The 23431-nt window shown below is 48.7% G+C and overlaps 2 protein-coding genes across 7 annotated transcripts in view; one reads left to right on the top strand and one right to left on the bottom strand.

Moving 5' to 3' along the window:
* BIN3 (bridging integrator 3) overlaps window positions 1-17474 on the top strand; it is a 56099-nt gene extending 38625 nt beyond the window's left edge. For 2 of the 5 annotated variants that reach the window (XM_037813466.1, XM_037813467.1), the window contains 3 exons: window positions 5161-5302; window positions 5500-5634; window positions 7919-17474. In XM_037813466.1, coding sequence (XP_037669394.1) covers window positions 5161-5302; window positions 5500-5634; window positions 7919-8065 — 424 coding nt within the window. In that variant the 3' untranslated portion in view covers window positions 8066-17474. The remainder of the gene's footprint in view (window positions 1-5160; window positions 5303-5499; window positions 5635-7918) is intronic. The other 3 variants (XR_005213410.1, XR_005213409.1, XR_005213408.1) reach the window with 3 other exon arrangements.
* Window positions 8747-22883, bottom strand: CCAR2 (cell cycle and apoptosis regulator 2). 2 transcript variants are annotated; one of them, XM_037813464.1, is made up of 21 exons: window positions 22742-22883; window positions 21753-21848; window positions 21398-21489; window positions 21027-21118; window positions 20722-20836; window positions 20421-20550; window positions 20141-20237; window positions 15861-15980; window positions 14667-14889; window positions 14467-14580; window positions 13966-14129; window positions 13375-13546; window positions 13056-13286; window positions 12703-12942; window positions 11969-12113; window positions 11743-11825; window positions 11141-11287; window positions 10847-10958; window positions 10558-10746; window positions 10211-10416; window positions 8747-9916 (listed from the first exon to the last, which is right to left on the bottom strand). In XM_037813464.1, exons 2-21 carry the CDS (start codon window positions 21808-21810, stop codon window positions 9872-9874), a joined length of 2775 nt encoding a protein of 924 aa, XP_037669392.1. In that variant the 5' UTR covers window positions 21811-21848; window positions 22742-22883; the 3' UTR covers window positions 8747-9871. The 2 variants fall into 2 exon arrangements, with proteins under 2 accessions (XP_037669392.1, XP_037669393.1); XM_037813465.1 differs by having other exon boundaries at window positions 11743-11822.
* Between the last annotated feature and the right edge of the window lie 548 nt (window positions 22884-23431).

Raw genomic sequence — 23431 nt, 5'->3', positions numbered from 1 at the left:
GGAGGAAGGGATTTTCTTGCTCCCTAGTCTTTCCCCTGGGCCCCCCCCACCCTCCCCAGAGTGGGCATTCCCACCCCCTTCCCCTACGCTAGGGCTTAGCCCCCGCTTCCAGGGTGCGAGGGGGAGCTCGGTGAGGAGACAAGCAGCACAACCGGCTGTGGGGGGGTGGGGAGAGGTGTCAGGACAGGCTGGGCTGCTGTGACTCTGTGTCCTGGTCTCCAGGAAAGAGGGTTCACGGGGGAAAGGCGTGCCACCAGCTGGAGGCTGCCGGAGCTAACCCCACCACATATGGGACTCTTCTCGGCGGGGGAGCCGCAGGTGTCCCACAGGCTGCTCTCCGGGTGTCGGCTAGGCTGATACAGAAGCTGCCACGTGTGCCTGTGGTTGGCAGAGCTGAGCAGGGAACACCAGCTCAGAGAACTGGGGGGCCAACTCCGGTCTCGATTGCACAACCAACGAGGTGGCCTTGAAATCTGATCCCTGGTTTCTGGAGCTAGAGCCAAATGGAGAGAAATCCCGGCTGCTTCCCCTCCACCATAGCAGCCCACCACCTGCCAGGAAGGTGGGCGAATGGCAGAGGGGGTGGCCACCATCTCCATAGCAGATCCGCTGACCTCCACATGAGCCCCTCGGACCTGCCCAGCCACCCTGGATGGCTTCTCCTGCATCCCCATCCCCGACATGTGATCTCACCCAACCACAGAAAACCAGCACTGCCTGTTGCCTCCTCCCCATTTGCTTCCTCTGCCAGGAGAGAGGCTCCCAGGAACCCCAGCACCGGAAACAGGAAACTGCAGCTTTCCTGTCCTCTGATGAAGATGATCACCACATGGCCACCCAGCCACCCCCAAGCCTCTCCCCCCACCCCACCCCAGGGGGCTCGGCCTCTAATCCCCCAGTCTCTAGGCCGGCATTCACATGGTCGGATGGGGATGCTTTCAATTTCCCTTTCCTGGTGGGTGGAAGATCCCGGCTGCGTGGGCACAGATGCAGGAATGGCAGGCATTCCCCACCAGGGCCGGCTGCTCCCAGCCCACCTCCCAGCCGGCCTCTTTCTCCCTTCCTCCTTCCCTCCCTTCCTCTCCCTCTTCACCCCATGCTTACCCAGGGGGTGGTTGATACTGAACCTTAGGACAGGCAAGAAAGAGCATGCATCACTGGTAGATGCTCACCAGTAACAGTCTGGTGAAGGCCCAGCCCCATTCTCCTTTCTTTGAGGAGCCCAAGATAAATGTGGTACAGACTTTGGGAGCTGATGGTTTAATGAGGAAGCCATGACAGTGTTCTCAAGAGAGCAGAATGAGGTGTAGTAACCGCCAGCCGTGGTGCAGACTGCGGGAGCAAAAAGGCACTGGGCGGGCAGTGCCGGCCCTGCCCCAACTCGCCTTGTGACCTCAGGCCAGGCACTGCTTCTCAGAGTCTGGTTCCTCATCAGTGGAAAGAGATTGAGCTGAATTCTCTAAGTGATATGGTCAGTGCTTTGGAGCATGGGAGAGAAGTCTCGATGGGCTGAAGTGGGCAAAGAGGAAGTGCGATTTGAGCTGGGAGTAGAGCAGGTATATCCTAGGGCCCTGATCCAGGACTTCCTTGTCCCATGTCCCTCCTAATTATTGATGGAAGAATGGGGGACTGAGCATAGGGGGTCTGAATTGTCAGCCTTGTTTCTTTGAGGCACACTGGTCCAGTGTAGACTTGAGGCTCAGATAGACCTGGGTTCCCCACCCCTGCCCTTCTTGTTAGATGAAGTCAACAGGGTCCTCTGTAAGGTCCAGGAGCATGTCTGGGAGGGGCCCTGGTATGGGGCGCCGGCCTGTGCTTGTCCTCACCATCCCTGTGAACTTCCCTCCCCTGCTGGCACCCACACCCCTGATTTGGACGAGGTGGAAAGTGCTCCAAATCTGAGGGGCAGGGGGATGTTTTCCTGCTGTCAGACAAGCTCCTTTCACTCCACCACAGGCACTTCCACTGCCCACCCCTTGTCACTGGTCAATCTGTTTGTTGCTTATGGGTAGAAAATGGGGAAGGGCGCCATAACTGGAAGCCTGGTCCCACCACACTTCCATCAGCTGCCTCAGGATAAGCCATGCCCCCTCCCCAGCCCTATCTTAGTTGACCCTCTTTAATGTGAGAAAGGGTGTGAAACCTGTCCCTACCCCCCAGGGAATACCAAAGCCCAGGGCACAAAGCCACCAAAGTGGTAATTTATTAGCGATTCATCTACAGTGAACCAAGCCAGCTGAGCCTTCCCATGCATCCTGAGGTGACTGAGGTGCTGTGGGAGGCAGAAGTTATCAGGTGAAGAAATAGTTTTCCTGGGGGGTCAGGTGACCAACAGCAGCCTTGACCACTTCCTGCTGCAGCCACACACACCCCACCCCACCCCTGCCGAGTTTAGGTGGCCTCGGTTCCAGAAGACTGAAGAGTTGGCCTGTGATGTTGGGCAGCATCAAGTAGACATGGCCACTTTTCTTCAGTGATCATCCGTCGCTGAGCTTGCCTTGGATTGTGTGGAATCTGCAACCCCCTGGATCCTTCTCTCTCCTCACCCCTCCCTGGCTCAAGACCTGCCCTGGGGTGGGGTCTCCACTTCCTAGTGTTCGTCTTTGTCATCAGGTGCTCTGCACCCACCAGCCTCATCCCATGACCCACACTCCCTCCTTTCCATTGACTCCTAGGAGGTGGATCCAGACCCTCCATGCGATCAGCTCTCCTGGTCTGTCTGGCTCTGCCCCCTGGGAAGAAAGCCCAGCTGACAAATTAGGGAAGGGAGTCAGTGGTGAGGATGCGCTGAGGGGCAAGGCTGCTGGTCAGAGGGTGTCACCCTTGTGTGGAAGGGCGGCCTGAGCAGCTGGCATACTGGCACCCCCCTCACACCTGCAGGACACATCTTACCTTCCAAACATCTCACCCACATGACCTCATTTGTTGATTCCTTCATTCCCAAGGATCTGAGCTTGAAGTGATGTGATAACAAGGGAAAGAAAACTCCACCTGCTGCTTCCTACCTGCTCTCATTCTTGGCCTATCTGCCCCAGCACCTCCCAGGAAACCAGCAAGGAGGACAGCAGAGGCTCAGGCACTGGGACCACCCAGGCAGCAGGTTGCCACCAAGAGAATCAGGGTGGCTGCTGATAGCCCCAGATACAGTTGGGTGGAGGGGGAGGCAGCTGTGGTAGCTTCTCAGGCCCCACTTCCCTCGCTCCCTTGTGCCACCTGGCTGCTCAGCTGCCAGCCACACTCCTCCCGGGAGAGGAGTGGAGCACCCCTGGCAGCTGAGACTGGCATAGCAACCGCCTTAGGCAAGAGCAAGGAGACCAGCTCCTCCCAATGGTGTCAGTCACCCAGACCCACTCCATGGGTGACCATTTGTCTAAGATGTCTGGTTCCCACATCTGGCTTGTACAGCACTGAATAGGCCTCTTCTGCCTGGGCAAATAAGTCCGTCAAATAATGATTTGGTTACTATGTATAGGGACCCTGGGGCTGAGGCTTCAGAGAAGTTTGGGTGGTTTTACCCACTTCTTTAGCATTTCTAGTTTGGTGAGCCCATTAAGGACACCCATTGACTTAGAATTCATTTTAGTAGACTTTCTCAGGGATGAGCCCTATATTTCATCAAAATCCACTCCTTGGGTCTATAGCTTAATTTGGGACATTTCATGCTTTGGTCAAATTTGTTTTCTCTATTCTCTGGCAAAAGCATTCTTTACTCTCTTATCTCACACATACCCTTGATGTGTGGAGGCTTTTGAAAACCAAATTCATGGTCATTTTCCTTTGAGAGGCAAATTTGAGAAATCACTCCTCATGTGGTATCTGAACTACCTGAAGATGAGCCAAGAGCTTTCGAGATGCCCTTTGGGATCTGAATGCTTGTTAAAGGCTGGCTCGACAACTGATTCAGGTCCCACTGAGAAGAGCCTCCATCCTCAACAACTGTCCCCGCCCCTTGTCTTTCATCTTATCTGATTTGTTCACAGAACACCCAAGGAGGAACTGATTCTTCTGGTCCTGGGTCACCAGCTCCACTCTTCTCATCCCTAGTCACTGAATCCTTAGTTCCCTTGGTTGAAAATGGCTGGACTTATGGCGCTTCCTCTTGACTGGCACTTAGGGTGGGATCCCACCTTGCATGCAAGTCTCATCCTTCTGCTGAGCCAAGGGCTCAGCCCTTCAGCAGGTCAGAGAGCCATCTGCACACCTTGGGGCTTCACATTCAAGGAGGCTGCCCCATCTGCTCTCCAGTTCCAGAAAACCTATTTGCAGATTTGCCTTGTTTTGTCCAACACTCAAGCTAATAGAGAAGAATGCAGCATTCCTACCTGGGGCCACAAGAGGCAAGCCTGCCTGTGCTTATCTCAAGACATCCTAGTTGAAGATGACACTAGTTACGATGATTGTGCCCATGGGGGCCAAAAAAACTGGAGCATCTACTGCTGTACTTTCTGAATGGCCCACTCTTCAAAGAATTTCCCCGTTGTGGCTCTTTTAAGTTGTAATGGGAAGGGGTCCTTGAGTCATTTTCCTAAAACATCTGGTTTGATGGTTTGACCATTCAATGGTAGGACCACAGGTTTGGAGAGGGGAGGCCATAGGGTTCAAGAGGTGGAAGGAGTCCTTGGCCAGGACTAAGTTCTGATTTCAGTTCTGTTATCTGCTAGTGGCATTGTGTGGTGGTGTGAAGGGTACCAGACAACTGGGGCATTCGAGTCCTCTTCTGGATTGTTACTACTTAATCATGACCTGGAGCAAGTCATGTAATCTCTCTGGCCTCAGTTTCTTTCACTTTTTAAAATGAAGATGTTCGATGACTTCCAAGGTGTCCTCTACCTTTACTGTACTTTATTACAGGTCCAATCCATCTCACCTGTGCCATGAGGCTCTTGGGTGGGTAAGGGGAGTGGGCAGTATAAGTGGCATCATCCATTCACTCCCCAATGTATCTTACTCAGGGCCAGTGGAATGATCTTTAGTTCTGTCTTGTTTTCCTTGACCTTATCTCAAGTAGTAAGGCTTGTACTTGTTCATGGCTGAATCCCCAAAACTGAGACAGGGTCTAGCATTTAGTAGGTGCTCAACACATACTTCGCAATGATTGGTGAGCTGCCAGCCTGCCCCTCCAAGGACTGGGGCTATACCCAACCACCTTGTGTCTGGCAGGTTTGGCAGTGTCTTCCCAAGCCTCAACATGGCGGTGAAACGGCGGGAACAGGCCTTGCAGGACTATAGGAGATTGCAGGCCAAGGTGGAGAAATATGAGGAAAAGGAGAAGACCGGACCAGTGCTGGCCAAACTCCACCAGGTACCCGGGGAGAAGGGAGGCAGAAGGAAAGGGCCATTGTTATATGTGGTAAATTGGAAACCAACTCTCTGGGAACTGCAAGACCAAGTTACCAAATGTCCTGATGCCCACCCCAACCCACCCCCAACACATCAAACACCCAGAGGGGCTCTGAATAAACCATTGAGAGCTTTGATATCCAGGGTCTTCTTTCCCAGGCCCGGGAAGAGCTTTGGCCTGTACGGGATGACTTTGAAGCCAAAAACAAGCAGCTCCTGGATGAAATGCCACGATTCTACAACAGCCGACTTGACTACTTCCAGCCCAGTTTTGAGTCCCTGATCCGAGCCCAGGTGAGGTCACTCACCACCCCAGCCCACCTGATGGCCAAGCACTTTTCCCACTGGGGATACGTCATGGGCTTTGTAGACACGTCTCATGCCAGCACCCACTCCTCCACACTGGAAGGATAACTTAGCCATTCTCTGAAACGATGCCATCAGCAACCCCACCCTAGCCCCAATTCTTCTTCAAGCTGTTAACAGAGGTTATTCTTCCCATTTGTAAAAGAGGGCAAGTTGGGGTGTCAAAGCCTAGAGCAGGTCTCCTCCAGGTGGGACCCCCCTGCTGATGGCATGTGCTCAGCATCAGTCTTAGGACCCTGCCACCTTTCTCACCACCAGGTAACAAAGATGAAGGTTAAACATGGCCCCCATTTCTGTTCTTGGCCTGGGTATCTGGTGCCCTCCAGTGGACATTGTCATTCCTTGCAGATCCCACAATCAGTAGTCAAGGGGAAGCTGGATTCCCACCTGCCAACCTGCCATCCTTGGAGAACACAAAGGATGTTAGTGACCCATGTGCTGTCTCTAAGGGTAAATGTGTCCATACACCCTTTGCCCGCAGGAGAGAGTTTGGGGAGAATCTCACCTCCACACTTAGAGCCGTGGCCCTGGAGCTGAGGTTTCCTGGGAGTTCCTCCCCAGCAGCTTTACCCAACTGACCGTGGAGAAATGTGTTTAAGAGAGAGACCTCTGACTTCCTTGCCTGTGCTGTCCCCGTCCCTACTTCCAGCCCCCCAGCAACATGGATGCTGCCCTGCCTCCTCTGCCAGTGTTGTTCGCAGGAGGAAGCCCCAGGGTGCCCAGGCTTAGGCATGCCTGGTTGGAGCAGTTTAGGGGGCTAGGGATGCCCTGTAACCAAGCAGCGTGGTAGCTGGGGGTTGTTTACTGCCTGCCCCCTCAGCACCAGCCTCCTCCTCACCCGGCTGCCACAGCCATTAGTCACTGGAGAAGTGAGCATTCCTAGTGAGTCATCGACGCAGTGCAGCCTGGGCAAGGAGCAGGGGGTGGGGAGGCTGGGCCTCCCCCCAGTACCAGCCCAGGCTTGCCCCAGGCCCCACATCCCCTTAAGATGACAGCAGTATGTTGAGACCTTGATGTAGCTCCGCCTCAGCCTGATAGAAACCTAACCGTGGGAGTCTAGGAGGGAGATTCCTTAAAAGCAGCTCAGCCACGGGCCCTGGCTGTGTGAGGGCTACTGCCACCAACCCTGCCACCTTGGCCTTGCTCTCCGGGTTCTAAAACAGAAGTAGCGTTCCTTCTCCCCAAAGACTACTTGAAGCTGGAGGAGGAAATTAGGAATGTCTGAGTAGTGTGGAAGTGATCAAGTGCATGCTTTCCTTTGGTCAGAAGCATAGACTCGGGCAGAAACGCCCCCTGTCCTGCCTCCTGGGAAAGGCCCTGAGCCTAGGCCTTCCCAGGCCCTGCGTCTAAGCAGCCATCTGAGAATTGCTGGTGGGCCCCGTTCTTCTGCAGGACCCCTGGCCTCTCATTCCCATGGTCGGTTCCCGTCCCATTTCTGGTGCCTGCATAGAAGGGCCAATGGAAATGAGCCTAGGCTTTGAACCTGTTTTCCTGGCTACACAGCTAAGGCAATGGTTAGTGGTAGGATTTGAGCTGGGAAGGAACCAAAGGCTAGAAAGGGGTCACCTTTCTCAACTTTACTTCTGTCAAGGCCTTGGGAGCCACTAGCTCGCCATTTCCTCTTTCCCCCATGGACAAAAGCCTTGGGTTCTCTTCAGACTCAGAAAAAGCAGTGAACTTGCAATCACAGCACCCAGCCCTTCTTCACCTCCCTAGAATCGAGCCTAGGAGTTGCTCCCACTCTCAGTCCTAGCCTTGGCCAAGTGAGGTGCTGTCTGTCTCGCACTATCCACCTACTCCCTCTCCCAAGCACAGGCCCCTCTCTTTACACACCAGAGGCTTCTGGGCTAGAACCAGGAGCCGTATGGGTGGAGCTTCCACCTCACCAAGGACCTACTGTGTTACTCCCTGTTAACTTCCCGCTCTCTTGAGGGCAGGGGGCCCTGACCTTCCTCTGTGGTGGGCATTCCTGAAGGGCTTAGGGCTGTGGCGTCACTGCTTGTGTTGCCATGCAGTTTATGGAGATGGGGGAGAGGAAGTGGAGGAACAGCAGAAACCAGCCCTCCTCCTGCCAGCCCTGTGCAGCAGCTCAGTGAAACATCCCACTTGGGGGAACAGAACTCCTTCCCCAGCACTGCTTTCCTACCCGTGCATTTCTACCCACAGGGCATTGTGCTTTGGGCACTTGCAGACCTCTTGCCTCCCACCCCAGGTTGTGTACTACTCAGAAATGCATAAAATCTTCGGAGACCTGACTCAACAGCTGGAGCAGCCAGGCCACACCGACGAGCAGCGGGAACGGGAGAATGAGGCCAAACTGAGCGAGCTGCGAGCCCTGTCTATCGTCGCTGATGACTGAACGCCCACCCCTCTGAAGTCAGCCTCTTTAGCCTTTGCCCTTTTCAAGCTTAGGCTTGTGGTCCTCCCACTCACCAGCCCAGCCAAAGGCTCTCTCCCAGGAGAAGCATGGCGCCTGGCAGGCTGAGGCATGGGTGGTTTCCACTCTACCTCATCAGCCCTTTGAAATGTTGAGTCTTCATTCCCTTGAGCCCATCACCAGCCCCAGAAGCCCCAAGAAGCTGTTGTCTCCCCACCCAACAGGAAACTGCCCACAGACACAAGGTAAGCAGCGTAGGAAACTCTAGGAGCTTTTTTTTTAGTTCCTTAAGAACCATCTGCAGTTCAACATCCTGACCTGGGGCCTTAGCAAACTTCAACCCTTCAAAGGGCCTGGGTTGCAGTTGGGGGCTTAGCCTTGCTTGCATGGTTGGGATCACATCTACCTCCAGAAGACCCATTTGGGGGAAGTCCACCAACCTCCTCTTTGCATTTCCACTTCAAACACTTTTTACAGGCAAGTCCTGGGCAGCTGCCCCGGGGAACGTGAGTGCTGTGGCCCCCGATCAGCGCCCAAGCACTGCAAAGGCCCACTTCTATCCCTTAAAGTGCAGGGGGGAGCGCCTCTATGTAACTCAACTGTGCAACTACACCACACAAAAATGTCACAGATGCCTTGAAGAAACATCATTGGGTTTGTGTCTCATCTGAAAACAAGAATTTTATTTTTTCAAGTAAAGTTTTCAATAAAATTTCTTTATATTATTGTGTCATAACTAAAGAGAAGCAGAAGTCACCAAAGATTTTTTTCAAGAGTTACACTGCCCTCTGCTGCGCTGACAAGACACAGCATTGTGCCTCTTCTTGATCCCAGAAGGCAGCTGAGAACCCAGACTGCAGAGGCTCTTCTCACTCTCACTGCCCTGCCTTCTGGAAACTACAACGTGAGCCAGCAGAGAGATTATAAGGTAAGGGCCAGGAGCAGAGGGAGGGCAGACAGGCAAACCCAGGAGAGGAACAGGGAAGGACTATGGAGGACACTTGGTTTGTTTTTGACTTTGGTTTATTTAAAAAACAAAAAGCCAAAAAAAAAAACCAACTTTATATACAAAGTCAAACTGAAACCACAGATTATGGAAAGAGGCAAGAATCATAGGTTAACAGGGAGAAAGGCTGGGCCAGAGCCAATACCACTCTGAACATGGGGAGCCACAGGGAGAAAGAGGTGCTGGTTTCTTCTGGCAAGTCTGGGGTGGCTCGAACACAGTGTTCTCTTGGCAAACACGGCCCAACACTGAGACCTTTCTAGCACTGACTCCATTCCCCTGATGGCCAAGACCCTTTCCCCAGGCATCTGTTCTATAACCTAGCAAGATTTGTGCCATCCAGATTAAGGGGTTCTTACCCCCAGCCAGATTCCATGTCTGTTTCTTCAGTTTATTGGCGTTAGACCTTGTCACATACTCGAAAAGCCTTTTCCTCCCCTGTCTTATTCTAAACTGGAAGAGGACAGGAGAAAGCACAACACTAAAAGGGCCCCAGGAGAAATTCCAAGGTAGAGGGGAAAATGACATTCTAGGGGTGTAAAAGATGTATTTAGTTGGAACTTGAACCGGGGTTCCTCAGTGATCTGTCCCAAATAGCACAGACAGACCCCCACCCTCATGGCTTGACTTCCCCTAAAGAGGCTGAGCACAGGGGCCAGCCACCCCCTGCCTATGGCTCCTAGGTCCTGCTCCAGCTTCGTTCTGGTACCAAAAGGGAGGGTTCTAACTTCATCAGACTCCATCGCTGACCTCACAGGATGGCAGTTCCTGTGCAAGGCGCCTCAGTTGCTAGGTGCTGGCTCCTCCTTCTCTACCCAGCTGTCGGCCTAAAACAGACATAATGAGAATTAGGACTTCCAAGAAGGAAAGAGGCAAGATGGAGAATAAATACTTCCTTCTGGGAAAGGAGGTTTCAAGCTGATAACCATTCAATTCCATAAGAATCTATAGTGGATAGAGGAAGAAAGCAAGGTGACCTTGGGCAACAGATACACCGACTCTCATCTCTGATCAGCTCTCTTGAAGGAACGGCTTGCCTTCTTTAGAGAGAAGCCAGGAAGCTTTTGGATCCCCACCAAAAGGAGCTGCAGCTACCTCCTAATTCACCCCCCCCACCTTACCTTCTCGACCATTCGCTGCATCTCAAGCTGCAGAGGGGTCAGGCGCCTTCGGAACTCCTGTAGCAGCCGCTGAAGCTGGTTCTTCTGTCGTTCAGCCGTCCGCGCTGTCTCCTCAGCCTCAGCCAGCCGTGTTCGCAACTCCTGCATTTCTGCTGCCAGTGTCTTGTTGGTTACTTCGGTGGCTGAGAAACGGTTATGGCTCTCCTCTGGAAGGGAAAAAACAAACCAGAAAGACTGCTGCTCGGTCACGGTCCAAAGCATAGGGCAAGAGAAGTGGAGCCTCCCAGTTGGCCTCGGTGTTCACATGCTCTGCCTGCCCCACATCTCTGAGGTTTCAGGCCACTCACCCAGCTTCAGTTCCAGTGTGTGAATCTTGTTCTCCAGGTAGAGCCGTCCACTGTCCTGCTGCTCTGCACGCTGCAGCAGGTTCCCCACATGGATCAAACTGCCATTGTGGGACACCAGGCCTTTGTGCTCCACTGGGGCAGCACCTGGCTTTGCGCTTTTCCCAGCAGGAGGCAGCAGATCAAGGTTTCCTAGAAGGGGACATGGAAAAAATTAAGAAAGACGTCTCAGGAGGAAAAAGAAGTCTGCCCTGCCCATACTCCATTGAAGGCTCAGAGTGCCAGGACATACCAAAGAGCACCTCCTCAGGAAGTCCACCATCCATGCCCTCCTGGCGGCTATACTGAAGGCTCCGGTACTGGCAAATGTTTTGGGTCACCACCCTGCTGACCAGCTGCTTGGCCTACAGAGAACATACACCCAACATACCCAGTGATGAAGAGTCCAAGCCCTTGTCCCAGGGACGTGCAAGAAACTAGAACCACAGTGTCCTGATTCACCCACCAGAGTTGTGTGTGCCCAGCATATTTATGTTAGGTGAGCCCATTGCAGAAAAGGATTGAAGGTGGAAGTGAGAGAAGGTACCTGCTCTGCACTGAGCCGGAGCCCAAGGGTAAGTAGGATCCTCTCCAAGTCTCTCCGGTGTAAGTAGCCACACCAGTTGGCATCAAAGAACACAAAAGCAAGAAGACAATCCAAGGACAGCACAGCAGAGGGATCCAGCTCCTTGGGCTGCAAGAGAAACAAAGATGAAAAGGATGAACTATTTACAAATAGTTCTCTCAGTGGCTAAGTCACCCAGGACACAGTCCTTTTAAACGTGAGCTATTTGGCTGATGTAATCACACCCCAGCAGGCCTTCTAAAAGCCCCAAGGGCTGTCATACACATAGGAACCTGTGTGCTCCCAAATCAGAAAGCTCTTAGATCCACCCCAATGGAATTCCTCAGCGGAAAATCAGAAATGTTCTTCTGTATCTTATGAAAATGCCATTCCATGAGTCAAAAATCACATTTTGTCTTTTGTCAACAAAGAGAAATCTTGTGCTACCTGTGAGATGCCAGAAGTCATTTGGTAAACACAAAGGCTCATGCAGTGCTAAGCATCCCTCTCCCAGGAATGAGTCAGAGGCCTTGCTAAGCTTCACTCTCAGCAAGGCCCAGAGTGGTCAAAAAGAAGTCTCACACCATGTCCTGGAGTGAAGAGAATTCCATCTCTGACTGGTTTGAGGCAACAGAGCGTACTTCTGAATCCTCCAGCTTTGATCCTGCTACAGAAAGCCAGAAATAAACACAGAACAGGGACCACACCTGGCCGAAACTTGATCCAGACATAAAAGGAAAACCATCACGGTTCCAGACCCAGGGCTACCATCCAGTACATGCAAAATTCCCCTCTCACCACTGAACGTACCAAATTCCTCTTCCCCATCATCCCTCAGAAGCAGCAGTTCTGGATCCAGGGCCATCTCACAAAGGTCCTCAGATGCCTCACCTCGGGGTTTCTCTTCTTCCTCTCCCCCAGAAGAGGGGGGCTTGGGCACAAGTCCATCCTCCTTCTAGGGGAAGCAGACCAAGACGGTGAGGAGAGAGAAGGAACTGTAAACTGTAATCACTAACATCCTAACGGCCCACATCCAAGTACTGACTGTGCCAGGCACTATGGGTGCTGTCTCATTTAATGGACTTAACGACTCAAGATTCAGAGCAGACTAGACCAGGAGGGTTTCCAGACACCTGGCATTCTCCTCAGCAGTTAACCTTAGTCCCATAAGAAACTGCTGACTTGATAGTATTTAGGCAATTATGAAGACCCATGTGTTTTAGGTAGAAAATAAAATTATCTAGTTAACCACCAGGTAACCAACACTTCTATTCCTCAAAGCATTCTTCCCTTCACTCTTCTATGCCAGTTCCCTTATCCCAGCTGTACTATGCACTAGCTGTGAGATCATGAGGAAGATAGTTAGCATCTGTATACTTGAGTGTCTACTGCATAGGGTAACGGAGAGCATGCAGTGTGAGGAGTACACGAGATGAGACACATAAAGCACTTAGAAAAGTGCCTGGTACAAAATAGATATTCAAATTGTGTTAAGCACATACTTTCAGTCCCCAGTATCAGCCAGCAGTAATAAAGGTACTCACCAAGGGAGTATCTGACTCAGCAGCTGTTCCCTCATTCTGTACCTCATCCTTAGCCTCCTTGGCCACCTCCTCTTTGACTACTTCTTCCTCCTTAAACTGCTTCCTCCTTGGCTGCTTCCTCTCCTTCTCAGGTTCAGGTGGGGACACTGCCTTTTCAGGAAGGCTCAGCAACATCTTATAAATCCTATAGCCAAAATCCCTCTGCAGCATCTCCAGAAACAGTTCAGCCAACACCATCACCTGTTAGAAGATGCAGCAGGGGCCCATGAACATCAGAAGAAAAGGATTACTCCAAGCCCTGCCATCCCATACATCTACCCACCCCACAATTTTCCCAAGATTTCCAAGCCTACCTCAAAAGAAATCCTTTCTTTTGGCCTCCGATCCTCTACAATACCATGGAGAGAAAGGTTTATACAGCCAGGGCGTGCAATGACAGCAGGTTCTAGAGGCGGTGGAGGGGCCTCTGGGAGATCAGTGTCCATTTCCTGCTGAGTAGTGACCTCCGGATTCTCTGCATGCTGTTTAGAAGCATCTGCTGCTTGCTCCGATGCATCAGGTCCCTGTTCAGAAGGCTCTGTTTCCTATGACAAAATCAAAGCGATGTGACCATCTGGGTCCAGGCCTTAGGGAACCTTACTTTCCCCTCTTCTTCATAAGGCTCAGCCTTACCACTGGTGCCTCCTGGGGAGGGGTAGCTGCCTCTGCAGCTTTCTGCTGGCACAGGGCCTCCCACTCTTCCAATGTAGGCATGATGGTCCAGACATCTGGCAGGTACACCACTACTGTCTGGAGCCGCCTTGGGGGTCCTGGCTGCAGATACTGAAATTCAGCAAAGCGCCACCTGCTCACAGCAAAAGGAAAACTGAAATACTAACCCATGACACATTCCTGCAGGTACCACATTCATAAGCAATTGCTTCAGTTTCCAATCAACATTAGTAAAAACATACTGTGTGCCGAGGTTTGAAAGTACAAAAATAAAAGATACAGACCAACTCCTCAAGAAAGGTTTAGTCAAGGGAGAGACATGAGTAAGCAGACAATTACATACAAACTGCAAAGGCAACAAGAAGGAGCACTGAGAGTGGCCTTCAGCACACACACAGACTGAGCCAAGCTCATGACCAAGACTGTGGAGGCAGCTGAAGGGGTGAACAGAGGGATGAACTGTGACCAGGGAAGAGAAGAAAGCTAACAGGGTTGGAAAGGAGCAGAATCCTGCCCTGCCTATCACAGACGAGCTCGAGGAAGCCCACTCACCACTTTGTGCAGCTGCTCAAGTCAATGCCGGTCTGAGCCTGTGCACAGCGGATGGCAGTGCGGACCAGTACCTGCGGGTCAGCCTTGGGGTCGAGGCCATCCAGGGAAGGAGACCACTCACCCCCAACCAGCACTGCCTCTTCTTCCTTCCGGCCCAACAAAAACTGCAAAAATAGACTAGGGATGAGAAACCAAAAAACCTATTTCCTGGGTCTCCCACTCCAAGGCTGCCCCTAATCAGGAATTAAGGCAGCATGATGTGGTGAACAGTCCACCACACAGGGGATTCTCTATTCATTAACCTTAACTAGCCACATAACTGTTTCTCACAAGTAAAAATATCTCTGAGCCATATTTTCCTCATGGGTAAAATAAGGGGCATTTCAGCTCTGAAATGCCTTGTTTCTATGAATTAATGAACAGGAGCTGAGCTGCTGAAACCTCGGTAGGGACTGGACTTCAGCAATGAATTCATCTTGTTTCCTACACTCCAGCTCTTACCTTAATCTGTTTCAAAGGATGTTCTGGTGTCTCCCTTGGCTCCACCAGGTCATCCACAAAAAGCATGCAACAACGATAAAATTCCTCCAAACCCGGAGAAGACAGCAACAGTACCTGTGCAGAGACAGCATGAAGGAGCACACTCAAGAGCCGTCTTCAGCCTCCAATGGGATAAAGCTACATGACCCCAGTCAACTTGCCTTGGAACTGTAAGCAGGGTCGCTGTCTGAAGGGATGGGCTCAGCACCGGTGTCTGGAGCTGGCTCCTTCTCAGAAGATACCTGGATACGGCTTGGATGTTGGAAGGAAAAAGGCTGGCTCAGAGGGAAGGCTGACAGCCAGCTCAGATGCACAGCCAGAAAATCTGAGGGAACCAGGAGGCTGCGATAACGGCGCTGAAGTTCTAGGAAGTCACAGATGGGGCTGCAGGAAGAAAGCAATAGAATATAGATTGATCAAAAACTAAAATATTAAAAAATAAAACCATAAAAGACTTGGAAAAAACATGGGCAAATTATTTTATTTCTGGGAAAGGACTTTCTAGGACACCTTTCAAAAGGAAAACTAGATCAGATTTGACCACTAAAAATCTAAAACAACTATATAGCAAAATAAAGTCAAACTGGAGGGGGAAAACATTTCCAACACATGACAAAGGGATCCTTTTCTTAATATAAAAAGAACTCACAAATTAATAAAAGTTCAACAATCCAAGAAGAAACTGGGAAAATTGACATAAACATGTAGTTAACAGAAAAAGAAATACTTAAGACTTAAAAGCCCATGAAAAAATGCTCAGGCACACTTATAAGAGAAACGCAAATCAATATCATTTTCCCCTATCAGATCGGCATAGATCAAAAAGCTTGATGATACAGTGTGGGCAAAGGCATGGGGAAACAAGTACTTTGTGCCCTGTTAGTGAGAATTTAAATTGATACTGCCTTTTGGAGAGAACTGGCAATATCTATCCAAGTTTCAAATCAAACCCTTTCAACCAGTTACTCCCAATTTCTAGGAATTGATCCCAATAAAATACATCTACCTGTTACACATAGATGTATGTAGAAGGATGTTTATTACAATATTTATGAAAATAAAGAATGAAAAACTGAATAAATTATGGTTCATCCATTCAATGGAATACCATGTAGTTCTTAAAAAGAATGAGATTGACCTAGTAAATCTCAAAATGGAATAAATTTTAAGATTCATTAAGTGAAAAAAGCAAATTACCAAACAGTATGTACAACAGGCTTCCATTTGTGTTTGTTTTCCCCAAGTCTCCAAGAACACACATATCACAGACACATGCTTGCATTAAATGTATCTTATTTACATAAGGAATCCTCACCAGTTGCAAGTCCCATCCCCGTCTCAGCCTTGTTACTCACCTGTCCACGGTATAGGGAGTGAGATGGACCCGATAAGGGGGCAGGTCGTGCCTGGGTTTCTTAGCACCCCAAGGCTCTCCACTAGCCCGCTGTTTGCGTTTCTTGGAGTCATAGTCATCACTGGAGGTTGACCCATCACCCAGGAATAAAAAACTATTGTTACATATGTATTCAATATATACTGGAAACAATCTGAATCCCCAACCTTAAAGAAAGGGTTAAAGAAGCCAAGCTAATGGCCATATGGCAGAATGTGATAAAGATAATAAAATGGATACTTAAAAGCTTTTAATAATGTAAGAAAATAAGTATATTAAGCAAAAAGTGTAGTATGAAACACCATGTACAGTCTGACCTCAACTATGCAAGAAAAGCTTTGAAAGACTGAAAGGAAGTAAAATATTAATGGCAGATGTCTCTAACTGATGAGCTTATGAATAGTTCTTTTTCTTTTTTTATTTTTCTGAACTTTCTAAATTATCTATAGTTAACATAATTTTTTGAAATGAGGGAATACATTAACTGATTAGAAAAAAAGAAGAGAGACAATACCATGCTGTGGGTTCTATAGTTTTATTAAAAAAGACAGTTCCTGGTAACAAACCCTTAGCAGTACACATTGGAGTCATAAAAATACTCAAACCCTTTGATCTAGTAATTCTACTCTTGAAAATTGATCCCAAGAAAGAATTCAAAAGAAAAGGGGTTATATATAGTAGAAAAAATTCAAGCAGCATAAGCTGAGAATAAGAAAACTATATAAATACCCACCAATTCCTAAAATGTTATAATAAATAAGTCCAGATACTAAATATAAATAAATCCAAATAATCAATCATGCAGCCATATAGCACAGTATTTAATAAAATAATTTGAACTCTGATATTAAAATGGCAAAAAGAATGCATGTGTATAGATAAAGATGAATAAAGAAAATAGGAAAAAAGATAAAGTGGCAATAAATTTTTCTTTCCAAAATTATCTTTTAAAGTTCTTTAAGAATACCTACCTGTTTATAAAGGTTACCTTTGAAGAGAAGGTAGACGAGAGACTTTCTCTTTTATTATACATTTTATAGTATTTTAATTTTATAATAGCATGTCCCATTTTATAAGTTTTTGTAATAAATCATTTATTATAGCACTACTATGTTACAAATGCAACAAATAAAAACAGTAGAAGAAAAACAAGCCTGTAGATCATTAGAAAATGCCTGATTGATACGGGAAAAATCCCTTGTATCTCATGAGAGAAATAAAATCAACTGTCAATTCTTCAGGCCTGAATAACTGAGTTGATTATACTTACCAGCAAATTTTCATTCTTTCCTTTCAGACATGCCTGGGTCATTTCCCTGTTCATTACACCCCTGAATAACTAAGTAGATTATATTTAACACATGTTTTTTGTTCTTTTCTCTTGTATCTATCTGCCTGGGTAATTTCCCTGAAAACTAGCATCTCCATCCAAATCTGCCTACTTATCTTGCCTTTAGAGGATGTCACTGCTTCCACACTTCTAACAGAAGAACTATTCCAAAGTCATTTTATCAACTTTGTACAGCTCACCTAGTAACTGAAGTGAACATTTCAATAAATGCTGTAAACTCCTAAATTGTAATGTTCCACTCAATCTCGTGGATTCAATGACCATGGTTTTCCCTCACTACTATGAACTGTCAGGAACAGGTTACAAGGCAGTACCAGTGGAAGACAGCTCAGTAACTGCAGCAGCAGAAACCCAGCTGAATAACCTGTCTGAAAATCTCAGTAGTTCAGCATTAACAGTCCGATGGAGACCTTATTCCCTGCATCCCAAAGTCTGAAATACACATAAAATTTCACTTCCAGCCAAATGCTAATATGGCTGACTCTTTTATAAATTAATGTTGTCCCCCACCCCCAAGTGACCTTACTCCTACTGCCCTTTTCCTGCTCTACAAACCAACCTGACACTTTCCCCAACCCCCAGTGGTAATATCTCCTTTCTCTTGAGCTCTGATACTGAAGCATTATGGCCAAAGTAATATAACACAGGACAATCTGGCATGTTCAGGACAATCAAATGCAAATAAATGTATACAAAGCCTGAATTTGAACCTACAGCAGAAAGTCAATAGCAGTCACTGATTTCCACCTCGGCTACATTATCCCTGAGGGCATTTGCTGTGATTTGGTAATGAAGCCTTCAATAAACTAACAGAATGTGAGAGATGGAAAGTCCTTGGCAACTGAAGACCAGGAACATGCACTGGGAAAGAGGTGAAGGTGTATGCAAGGTATATACCAGTGACTTGAGAAGGAGATAAAGTGTTTTAAGTAGTGGAGACAATCCTGGACAAGCAAAGCTTCTCCCTGGTTAAAATTCACAATGACCTATCTCAAAGGCACAAACACTAGCTTCAGCTACATCACTGTGCCAAAACTCCTCCTCTGAATTATTCCATGCTCCTTTTAAATGTTTACATTGGTTTGCTTTTTCAGCCTTTACATGTAATAAGCTACTGGCATCTGGGACAGGGACTTGTTTCCCTCTCTGTAGAGTTCTCATTTCAAAAGAGAACTACAGAGAGAACTCTCTGGTGTGACGGAAATGTTCTATATACTAAAAGGGTAGAGGGTTATGTGAGATTTTTCCATTTGTTAAAATTGCCCAGTTAAGATTTTAACAATTCAATCTATATAAATTTTACCCTTTGGGAAGACTGTTACTGCAAAGGAGAGGCTAGGCTTGCTTATAATTGTGCCTAAGTGTCTCCTCCCGAATGCCTCTTTGTTGCTCAGATGTGGCCGTCTCTCTCTAGCTAAGCCAACTTGGCAGGTGAAATCACTGCCCTCCCCTCTATGTGGGATCTGACACCCAGGGGTGTAAATCCCCCAGCAATGTAGAATATGACTCCTGGGGAGGAATCTAGACCCGGCATCGTGGGATGGAGAACATCTTCTTGACCAAAAGGGGGATGTGAAATGAAATGAAATAAGTTTCAGTGGCTGAGAGATTCCAAAAGGAGCCAAGAGGTCACTCTGGTGGGCATCTTACACACAATATAGATAACCCTTTTTAAGTTCTAATGACTTGGAATAGCTAGCAGTAAATACCTGAAACTATCAAATTACAACCCAGAATCCTTAAATCTTGAAGACAATTATATAACAATGTAGCTTATGAGGGGTGACAATGTGGTTAGGAAAGCCATGTAGATCACACTCCCCTTTGTCCAGTTTATGGATGGATGAGTAGAAAAACGGGGGCGAAAAAAAAAAAGCACCCAGTGTTCTTTTTTACTTTAATTGTTCTTTTTCATTTTTATTTTTATTCTTATTACTTTTGTGTATGGGGTAATGAAAATGTTCAAAAATTAATTTTGATGAACACACAACTATATAATGGTACTGTGAACAACTGATTGTATGCTGTGTATGACTGCATAGTATGTGAATATACCTCAATAAAATTGAATTATTAAAAAAAAAATCAAGTAGGAGGCAGGGAGTGGGTGAAAGCATAGATGAAAAAGAATGGCAGAATGTTGACAACTGCTGAAGCTGGGTGAAGGGTATATAAGGGTTCATCATACCATTCTGTTTATTCTGAATCTACATGAAATTTTCCATAATAAAAAATTAAAATGAAGACAGAACCAGAACAAGTCTTAAACTAGCCTAGAGCTTAACTCCTAAGGATATAAGCAGAAGCTGTACGGGGATAATAAGATGGAATGTACTCCTATGCTCCTTGAAGTCCCTGACATTCACAGATTATATGGAATCACTTAGGAAAACCCCAAGAGAGCCAAATCAATCATGCTTGCTCTACATGACCAAGAAAGCAGGTTGTTATTTTCAAGGCACAAAGCCTGAATTTCTGGGCAAACCACAATATACACATTCTAACAGCACACCTTTAGTGCAAAGAAATATATATATATTTAAATTAGGAATTAAACATAGACTACAATGTTACTATTTTCTTGATGGCCTTGATTCTTGGTATCTCCATCTTAGGGAATAGAAATAAGAGAAAATTATATATTAAAAAATGTCTTAAAATGACATTTCAAAAGATGGACAACATTAAATCCCTGCTTGCTGAGCTAGTATGCCAATATATAAGGTTCTAATACTTGTATATAGATGTGCCTGCCCCTTACAAGGCAAAGGGTCTAGGATCTAGCTGCAGAAAGGCAAGCTTAGCATCAATAGGTGGCAAAGAAAGGGACCTTGCTCCCAGAGGCAAATAAAACACAACAAAACACCTTTCCTGCCCGATCATCCTCTTACCTTCGGCCCTGGTCCAATCGTCCATGAGGGCCTCGAGCAGGAAATCTGTTCAGGTGGCTCAGATGAAGTGTGTGGGATGTTTGGAAGAGACTCAGAGCTGCAGAGAGGAAATGGTCAATGACTCAAAAACGCTAAAACCCTTTCCAGCTTCCCCCTCCCTTTCTTCCAGTGCAGAGAAGTATTCATTTCTTTTCTGAGAGCAGTACCTGATAGTTACATGTCTATTCATCCAGAGTACCCCATAAAGCCAGACCCCAACATCCATACCACTGGTACTCACGCTTCTGAGGAAAGAGCGGAGGAATCCGATGAGGCTGGAAGATCAACTGGGGCTGAGCTCCCAGGATCCCTTGCTTCTGGCCCAAGGCTGCCACGTGCAGAAGGGGAGGCGCTGGGGACTTCAGCAGGGGCTGCAGGACAGTAGCCAGGAAATTCAGGGGACCCCAGAGTTGACATGCTCACCATCTTGGAAAGATGCAGTCCCAACCCCTCCACAAAAGGATGGTTCTTGCACACCTTTCAGGGATCCGGTACTTCCCTCCCTCCCCTTTCCAATGGACATGCCAAGGAGAGATGAATACCTGGTTGGAGAGTGTTTGCACTTTGACAGCATTCCAGGGCACTGCCTGGCCTGGGTTGTATGCAGCCTTCACCAGCACCTTCTCACCCAGCTGGGGCAGCCGACCCTTCACCACACTGTCAGCACACAAGCCAGGAGGCCCAGTTAGGAAAGAGAGCCTGGCCAAGCCACCCTGACCATCCCCATCAAGATTCTCACACCTTGCCCAAAAACAGCAAAGCAATGGTTTTAGAGGAGTCCCCACCAGCATGATGACAGAAGTGAACCCAATAAGCTATTTCTGTAGCGGACCAACTTCAAGCTTACCTTAGCTGAAAAAAGACTTCTTCATCCACCACCCCAAAGTAGTCATGCAAGCTGGTAACAATGCCAGTGAAGACACGCTGCTTCTCTCCACCCTGTGAGAAAAGAGGGAAATTAGCTGCCTCTTGGGTCACAAGCTTCTTCAAGGATTTCCAGTTCTTCTTAATTCCAAGAGGTATGCTAAAGATATCTCAGGAGCCAGAAACTTAAGACTCCCCCAGTCTGAGAGGTGTCTAGTTGCCCACACTGGCCCATTACCAGGACAGGAGTCAGGAATGATGACTCTAATGTAAGAAATGGCAGAACACCATGCATCTATGCCTGCTGGAGTAATCCCAAGGGTGGAAGTTCACTAGGAAGGCCCCTCAACCTACCTGAAGGTGCCTGGCATTTTGGGACAGGTCTGTGGCCACAGGAGGAGTGAGCAAACCAGGTGGAGGACCCAGAAGAGATGTTGAAGCTGAGCCTAGGGGGAAAGAGAAGCAATCTCCAGGAACTGTACCTACCACTTTAAACACTAGAGTCAGCTAGAGGATATGGTAAACCCAAGGGACAAACTGGCTCCAACCAACTTCTCCACAAGCAACTATTACGGTCATCTTCTATTTCCTAAGAAACAACAGCAGTACATTGCTCTCCACCAGGGAAACCTCAAAGTCATATTTTTAAAGGCTAACTCCAGAGCACATACTTCCCACTATGATGCCAGGTAGGGATAAAGGTTATCACCTGAAAAGTTGCGTCCCCCTGGAAGCGGGTTGATCCGCTGGCGCTTAAACTGGGACATTGAGAATGCTGTCCTCTTTCAGAGTCTTGGGGAAAAACCTTCAATCAGAAAAGAAACATGTTAACAGCTCATGGGGAAAATTTCCAGAAAAGTGGAGAATCTTAAGGAACTAAGGATCTTAAGGAAAGAAGGGAGGAGGTAGTACGGAAAATGAATGCAAGATGGATAACAAGAATATAAACAGAAGCACAGAATCTGAAGTTAAGAAATTACATTGTTCCCATTTGCCCTTATGATAACCTAGTAGTGGATATTTTCATCCTATTTTAGAGAATAAAACTGAAGTTCAGAGACTGAGAGACTTGCCCACGGCCACAAATACAGTTAGTGACAAAACTGGGACTCACACCCAGGTCTCTCGACAACTTAGCACCTTTCTCACTGTGCAACGCGCCACTCCCACAGTGACTAGGGTGAGGGAGGGGAGGAGGAAGGCTGGAAAAAGCTCCGGTGACATTCATTCATTCAAAAACATCCGCCAAAATGCTCCACGCAAGGCCCGCAAAAATGGAGGAGGCTGGCGCCGGAGAGGAGACGGTGTGGGCCCTCTCCCCGGAAGCCCGGCCCGTCGTTCCCTGGACGGCTAATAGGAAGGTGGCTCTCTGGCCTGGCCAAACGCGAATCCCGCTGCGCGCCTGTCCTCCCGCTCCCGCGCCACTTGGCCCTCCGCTCCAGCCTAAGCAGCCACCGGCACCGGGTCTCCCGGGCAGGGCCGCGTCGAGGCCACCGTGGGAGGACGAAGGCGCGCGGATTCTCCTCCTCCCGCCCGCCCCCAGGGCCGAGAGCGTTGCCAGGGAGACGGGACAGGCAGTCCGGAGGGGGTTCGGCCCTCTCCGCGACCCATGCATCTTCGCTACCCGGCCCTCACGGCCCCTCGGCCAGGGGAGGGGCGAAAGGGCAGAGGGGCGACGGGAGAGGGCCCCCAACCCACCTGCGGGCCAGGGCCGCGACACCAGGGGGACAAAGACACCCGGAACCACCACAACCGCTGCTGCCGCCGCCGCCGCCGGAAACGCCTCTCCGGAAGCCCGACCACTGGTCGGAAGCTGCCGCTCTCCCGGATATGGTCCCTCCCCCGTCTCCACCGACTTCTCCCTTCCCCCACGCCGGCCTGCCACCTTTCAACAACTGTGAAACGGAAGTGCGCTTTCCCCGATCGGATGCGCGTCGGGAAGCCGCGCCTCAACGGTGTCCACGCTTAAGCGTCCCTTTGGAAAAGTAGGCTTCAGAAAATTGATTCCTTGTCCAAAGACAGCGAGATTCCCCAAACGCCGCCTCATTCTGGCAGACCCGGAGACTGCAGCAGCAAGAGGACCAGCCTCTTCTGACTGGAGGAGGCTGCTTGATCAATGGCCATTTCTAGGAGACATCCCTTAGCCTGCCCTTCCGACATCCGCATCCCACACAGGCCCGACACACCTCCCATCTTCTGGCTACCTGCAGGAGACTAAGCTTTCCACCTTCCTCAGTTAACAAAGACCTAGCTGCCTAAGAGGCTGTAGTAAGATAAACCACTCCTAATATTTAGGCAGACCTTTATAAAGAGCTCTCGTGGACATTTCCTTTAATCCTCACAAGAACCCTGAGAGTGAAGCAGATCAGGAATCAGTGCCTATTTTTC

The sequence above is a fragment of the Choloepus didactylus genome, chromosome 20 (assembly GCF_015220235.1).
Source record: "Choloepus didactylus isolate mChoDid1 chromosome 20, mChoDid1.pri, whole genome shotgun sequence".
Lineage (NCBI taxonomy): Eukaryota > Metazoa > Chordata > Mammalia > Pilosa > Megalonychidae > Choloepus > Choloepus didactylus.
This window is presented reverse-complemented; position numbering and strand designations above follow the sequence as displayed.